The sequence below is a fragment of the Leptonychotes weddellii genome, chromosome 2 (genome assembly GCF_054177405.1).
Source record: "Leptonychotes weddellii isolate Sample4059 chromosome 2, ASM5417740v2, whole genome shotgun sequence".
NCBI lineage: Eukaryota > Metazoa > Chordata > Mammalia > Carnivora > Phocidae > Leptonychotes > Leptonychotes weddellii.
In genome coordinates this window covers 174,795,480-174,802,284 of record NC_138370.1, presented here as the reverse complement: position 1 = coordinate 174,802,284, position 6,805 = coordinate 174,795,480, and the positions used below count along the sequence as shown (strand labels likewise).

Sequence of the window (6,805 nt, the reverse complement as noted above, 5' to 3'; positions counted from 1 at the left end):
CTCCAGAAGCCCGTCTCCCCGCGGGGGGACCCTGGCGGGAGAGACCTGCTCCCCCAGCTTCCACACAGCATGTCCAGGGAAGGATCTGATTGGCCCTGCCTGGGTCGCATCCCCTGTCTCTGGGCCTGTCACTTCTGCCGAAGGATGGGATTCCGTAAGAGGCCAGGTGATGGGCAGAGCCGCAGGCTGGGGGTGGTGGGGGCCCAGCCTGTCCCAGGAAGAACATCAAACTTAGGCCAGTGAGCGCAGACAAACAGAAAAAGCAAAACAATCACAAAACAACAACCTCCCCGCCCCCCGCCCCACAGTGGCTGCAAGATTCAATGCGTAAAGGGAGCTCTGCGACACTCTGGAAGAGCCTCTGGCACACAGTGGGTCCTCAGCATCCGCCAGCCTGATAGAAGACAGGCAAAAAGTTCCCTTCCCCCAGCCATCACCAGCCCCAGCAGCGGGGAGTCATCCTGAAAACCCTCTTTAAAATGTTGTGCATGTTCTGCAACCCGATTTTTCTAAGAAGCAGGTTCTGGACTGAAGTGTGTTTGCTTCCTACCCCGATGCTGCTTGTTCCAGAAACCGGGCTCAGCGCCGGCCACCTGTAGCACCAAGTGGGGCTGCTCCCCTGCTGTTTGCGGCTCAGGCTGTGGGCAGATGCGCGGGCCGGCAGGAGGCTGGGTTCCCCCGGCAGGGGGCGCAGCAGGGCTCCTCCTGGGGTCGCAGGCCCTGGCCCAGCTCCAGTTTGCTTTCCTGTGGCCTCAGGTCACTGGCTTTGTTTCTGGAAGGAACATCTTCAGTTTTGGAAACTCCCTTTGGAGAAGGTGCTTTCTAAGTTTTCACACCTCAGGGAAAAAGCAGTCCAATCGGTGAATGCAGGGGGAGGCCAGGGCGGGACAGAATGTGAAGGGGCAAGCTGGCAGGCTGGGCCCACAGCACCCCGCTCCCCAGCTCACAGCCCCCCTGCACAGAACTTCCCTGAGAGATCGCTACAGTGTGGCCTTTCCCTGCCCCCAACTCTGCGGGTCTGCTGTTGGGGATGCTGCTGTGACGGCCGGAGCTCCATCCACATCGTGAGGGCGAGAGCCACACCTGGGGGAGGGCAGAGAGCAGCAAGTGGGAAGGAGTCTGGACCCCTGATAACCTTGGGCCCCGGAGCCACCCTGGGAGCCGTGGACTGCTCACCCCTAGACGTTTGCACGCGGCGGGGGGGGGAGGTTAGTGTCTCTGGCTTCAGGGACAGCTGTTTGGTTCCCTGACCCCAGGAGGGCTCAGGCATGAGAGCAGGGCAGGTGCACCCGCCGCGTCCGTGGCTGTCCCGTGTGGGCCCTGCATCAGCACAAGTGTTCCCTGACAGCCGCCCCCGCTGCCAGCAGCAGGGGAAGGGACAGAGGAGGCTCTTGCACGCCCCAGCTTCAGACACGGCTCCCCCGAGCCCCTGCGCCCTTGAGCACCGCTCCTGAGAAGGCACCACACACCTCATCCATCACCAACGCGACACCGCTTTCCCGAACACTGTTACTGGTGGCAGTCACTGTCCCTGTGACAGGTCATCGTCTGGGGGATGTGCGGCAAAGCCACATGCTCCGCACGATAGCGCGAGTGTCCTTAGCCTCATTATTCAGGGGAGAGACCCACTTGACCCCTGTGGTCCCGCAGGGTCACTGCCGTCACCTCAAGATGCTTCTGGCTCCGGTCCTGGGCTCATGACCAATCCAAGCGCAGAGCCAAGGGGAGACAAAGCCCAGGCACTCAGCTTCCTCACGGGGACGCGCACGACAGCCGCAGAAGGTGGGGGAAGGCTGATGTGCCCGGGCTACCCTACCGTTCGCGCCCTCCAACGCCGCTATAATAATCTCCATTGTTTTTCTAATGAGAAACCATCCCTCCTGCCAATCCTCACCCACAGCGCTTTTCATGGTTCTGACTTTTTTCTGGCTGATGATGAATTCGACCAACACACAGGAGGGTTCGAAACGCAGGGGGCTTGTGGTGAACAATTTAATCAGCCTTAGATACAAATTCTCTCTCATGTCCACAGGCCTTGTAAGACGCTCTCCCCGGGATCTGAGGGGCTTGCTGCCTCCTCCCTCCTGCCCTGTCCTTCGGGCAAGCCAAGGCCACCCTCTCCCCAGCTCTGCGGGAAGAGAAGACTGTGCCCATGGCAGGCCCCTGACCGCACCTGGGGCAGCCGGTTCTAACCGCTATCTTTCCAAAGTTCTCGGGGACATGCCGGGAGTTTCTGTTGCATTCGCTTCTCCCCGTGCAAATGATGGGGCTCTTTTTGCAGAAAGTTATTCCAACGGGAACGTCTGTGGCCCCTTCTAGTGGCATTTTCTTTTTTTTTTTTTTAAAGATTTTTTTTATTTATTTATTTGAGACAGAGAGAATGAGAGAGACAGAGAGCACATGAGAGGGGGGAGGGTCAGAGGGAAAAGCAGGCTCCCCGCCGAGCAGGGAGCCCGATGCGGGACTCGATCCCAGGACTCCAGGATCATGACCTGAGCCGAAGGCAGTCGCTTAACCAACTGAGCCACCCAGGCGCCCTAGTGGCATTTTCCTACCAAGAACATCCTTTCCATTTGGAGCCAGTGTGCTAGGGACGAGTGGTGGTGAGATCTGCTGCCAGACGTCAGGTCCCTTGTCCGGGCAAGTGTCTCAGCCTGGGAATCCTTGTTTCCTCGGGGCGGAGGGGTCGGCCACCAAAACAAAGGAACAATCAGAAGTGGGCCAAGAATGAGCAGTGGTGATGAAAAAGGGAGCCAGGCTTATGATTAATCCATTCCATGTGCTGCGAGCCAAAATACGATCCAATGAAGCCAAGAGAGGTAATGCCCACCTCACAGGATTATTCGGTGGCTCAGTGCCCTCCAGGCCTCCTAACAGCAGGTGCCGGCAGGCTGGGCTCCCAGGGGGCTCCTTCAAGTTGCTGGTGGCGTCCAGCTCCTGGCAACAGTGGGTCGGAGATCTTCATTTCCTTGCTGACCATCAGCTGAGAGCCTCCCTCTGCTCCCAGAGGCCGCACACTGCCTTCTCTCCCACACGACCCCTCCATCTCCAAAGCAGCACTGTTCTCACGCTTTGAGGCTCTCTGGGGTCGCCTGCTGGAGGAACCTCTCCACCCACCAAGGTCAAGCCTACCGGATAATCTCCATGAAGGCCAACTGGCTTGGGCTTTTCGTTACATCTGCAAAGTGCCTTCAGAGCAGCGTTGGGACTTGTGTTGGACTGGATAACCAGAGGATGGGTATCTTGGGGCCCATCTTCAGAATTGTGTCTACCACACCTATTATGCCTTTTTCTTTTTAGAGAGGAAGAGGAAGAGAGAAAGTAGGGGAAGGGCAGAGGGAAAGAATCTTAGCAGACTAAGATTCTTAGCACGCTCAGTGAGGAGCCCGATGCAGGGCTCGATCCCACAACCCTGAGATCATGACCTGAGCTGAAATCAAGAGTCGGACATTTAACCGACTGAGCCACCCAGGTGCCCCTCCCATTTTTTTAATTGGCTTATTTCGAGTTGGATTAAAGGAGGAAGATTCCTGTCCATGCTGAGGGACCATAATAATAATAATGCAGTTTCTGGCAGTGGCCAACACTCTGGATAGACGGAGGCAGCCTCTGGCTTCACCTCTGACTGTGCAAGTTGAGATTAGTTGAGAAAAATATGCAAATGCTCTGCCCTCTTCTGCCTTCGTGACCTTGAACAAGCCCCCTAACCTGGCTGGGTTCTGTCCCTTCATCACCGTATTGTGTGCTGATCCAAAAGGACATCTGCCCAGAGCCTAGCACCCACCAGCACTTGGCTGTTATATGAGGATCACACCCATGGTCCACATGCTGTTGAGCCATCTGCACAACCTTCACCTAAGGACACCTTCTTAAACGTCACCCCCTCCTTCTTGGGGGCACCATGCGCTGTTGAGCTTGCTTTTCCCACATCCCTGCCCCCAGGGCCACCAAGCCCTTTGCTAAAAGTGTGTTCTGTGGGCTGACCCAGGAGTCCTCCCATATAAGCAGCTTCCTCTCCATGAGGAGAGGACTTGCACTGAGTTGATGAAGATCTCAGGGAACTAACTACCTGAGCAGGCTCCCAAGAGCAGTGGCAAAATGTCACCTTGGTATGTGACGCCCCAGCTCCCTTTTGGAGCAGTTCCCAATGTGACCACAAGGTGGCAGCACAGGCAGATCCCTGTTCAGGGAGATTGCAAGGGGTAGGGCACAGATCCAGGGTATGGCTTCCTGGCAAGCCTGGACCAACTGGTGGTAGTTCAGTGTCCCCAGCGTGGCATCGCATTGTGACAACCTGTGCTTGTCTCTGTCTCGGAACCCAGTGGCTATAGCTCTCCATTGATTGTCCTCATGCTGCACTGTAAGCTATTTGGGATGCCCATCTGATTCCCTCTGAGCCCAAAGAAGTTAGGAAATGAGTATTTTTTAAACTTCACAATAAATATGATCCCAGTTTTTGGGCTCCTGGGTGGCTCAGTCGGTTAAGCATCTCCCTTTGGCTCAGGTCATGATACCAGGGTCCTGGGATTCAGTCCCGCATGGTGTTGGGCTCCCTGCTCAGCGTAGAGCCTGCTTCTCCCTCTCCCTCTGCCACTTCCCCCGCTTGTGTGCTCTCTTTTATTTGCAGAAAATTATTTCAACAGAAATATCTGTGGCTCCTTCTGGTGGCATTCTCTTACCAAGAACATCCTTCCTGCTTGGAGCCAGTGTGCTAGGGACGAGTGGCGGTGAGATTTGCTGCCAGACGTCAGGTCCCTCGTCCTGGCAAGTCTCTCAGCCTGGGAAACCTAGTTTCCTCTGTGCGGAGGAAATAAAATAAAATAAAAATTAAAAAAACTAAAAATCTTAAAAAAATATGATCCCAGTTTTACAGGTGAGCAGATCAAGGACTGTGGCTTGCCCGACGTCACAGCCAGTGAGAAACATTACATTATCGTGTTACATTTTAGTACAGGAAATTTCAAATATACAAAAGAGGAGTTATAACTCAGATGGTATTCACCATCCAGCCTTAACCATTATCAACATTTTGCCACTGAGCTTCTCCTATCTTCATTTTTTTTACATGAGTATTTATAAAGCAAATTCCAAACACTGTGGCAATATAATGTAAATACTTCCGTTTGCATCTCTAAACAATCAGGGCATTTTGACCTAACCACCAGGCCATATTCTCTCCGTAACAAGTGTCAATAAACCTTAATAATACTGTTTATATTCAAATTTCCCCTCACCGTGTCCAGCTGGTTTGTCCTATCATGATCCAAACAAGGTCCACACACCATTTAATTATGTCTTTTAAGCTTTAATTGTCGAACAGTCCTACTTCCTTTCTTTTCCCCCAGCCCCTTAATTAATTAATAAACTGGGTCATTCTTCCACAGAACAGCCTACATTCTGGATTTGGCTGTTTGCCTCCCCGGCAGGTGTCACAAGACTCTGGCACAGTGTAGATGTTCGTCCAACATTATTAACACTTTCAATGCGCGCAGAGAACAGAGGCTTGGTCCTCGCAAATGTGACCTGCAGGCAGCCCTCCCCCTTGGGGGAGACCACGGGCTCCAGCCCTCCCTCTTGGCGGACGGGACTGCGGGCCAGGAGTGCCGGAGAGGAGCCGGCCCTCGCTGGAGGGACAGCCGCCAGGGGCGTTAAGAAAAGCGCCACCTCCCCTCCCAGCGCCTCGGCTTCAGGGCATGTGACCAAGCAGCAAGGCCTCTGCCAGATCAACGAAAACGTCTGGATGTCTGAGCTCTAGCTGTGTCCCCAGAGCATTCCTAGGTGCTGTTCTCATCGTCACGATTTTTGTTTTATTGCGACGTGCAGCTGACAGCACAGCGCGGAGACAACCAGCGTCCGCCCGTCTCTCCATCCACCCTCCAGCGTCCACGCGGGCACATCTGCCCCTGGGTTCCGGCACCCGCTTTAACAGGGCTCCCGGGCGGCGCCGGAGTCCCCCTCCGTCCCCGCCGCGGACCCGGCCCCCCAAACGGCGTCTGACAGCGCCCGGCGTCCGGGGAGCCCGCACCGCCGCAGAAGGCACGCCTGGCGCCCCGAAACCGCTCACAGAGCGAAGGCCGGCGGAAGCGCCGAAGGGTCGGTCCGACGCGAGTCTCGCGGGCCGAGCGCCGCACTTCCGGCGGCCCCGCCCCCCACGCTCCTTCCCCATTGGTTCAACCCTGGACCGCGCCCCGCCCGCGAGCGTCTCCTCCCACGGTTCCCTTCACCTTTCACCTCCTCACTTTCTGAGGCTCCGGAAGCCTCAGACCTCGCCCACCGGGAGGGGAAGCGCGGGGGTGGGGTGGCGAGAGAGTGCTCTGAAGCGGCCCACAATTATTGGTTACTACTGTCTGTCCATCAGAGGAGAAGCGGTTACGGATTGGCTGAAAGGAAGTGGTTGGGCGGGGAAGGAAGCACAGAGTCTGCGCGAGTAGCCACGCGCCCCGAGGGGGCGGGCCAGCGGCCTCCGCGCATGCCCGGTGCGTGCGCAGTGCCGGCGGCGGCGACGGCGACAGTCATGGCGGCTCGGTGCGTGAGGCTGGCGCGGAACAGTCTCCCAGCTTTGGCGCTGTCTCTCAGGTAAGGGGCGCCCGGCTGCCCGTGGCTGAAGAAGGACGCTATCCTCAGGGCGGCTCCTACTCGGGCCGAGGCCGCGCCGGGAGCCCTGCGCGGCTCCGGCCTGGGAGAGGGGCGTCGTGGGTCCCGCGGTTCGCCGACGCGGCGCGCGGACCTCCCGCCCGGGGCCTGCCCCTCGGCCGGGGCTGACAGACCCCGCGTGCCGGCCCCACGCGCGCTCGCGCCCGGGCTC

The 6,805-nt window shown here is 57.0% G+C and overlaps 1 protein-coding gene and 1 long non-coding RNA gene across 2 annotated transcripts in view; one reads left to right on the top strand and one right to left on the bottom strand.

The window, feature by feature from the left end:
* Positions 1 to 1,356: 1,356 nt before the first annotated feature.
* Positions 1,357 to 6,108, bottom strand: LOC115941886 (uncharacterized). The gene is made up of 4 exons (XR_014143111.1): positions 5,980 to 6,108; positions 5,235 to 5,931; positions 4,680 to 4,797; positions 1,357 to 3,292 (listed from the first exon to the last, which is right to left on the bottom strand). It is a non-coding gene; the product is annotated as an uncharacterized LOC115941886 (long non-coding RNA).
* Positions 6,109 to 6,426: 318 nt separating this feature from the next.
* GRPEL1 (GrpE like 1, mitochondrial) overlaps positions 6,427 to 6,805 on the top strand; it is a 7,135-nt gene continuing 6,756 nt past the window's right edge. Inside the window, exon 1 of the mRNA XM_006736084.3 lies at positions 6,427 to 6,576. Coding sequence (XP_006736147.1) covers positions 6,470 to 6,576 — 107 coding nt within the window. The 5' untranslated portion in view covers positions 6,427 to 6,469. The remainder of the gene's footprint in view (positions 6,577 to 6,805) is intronic.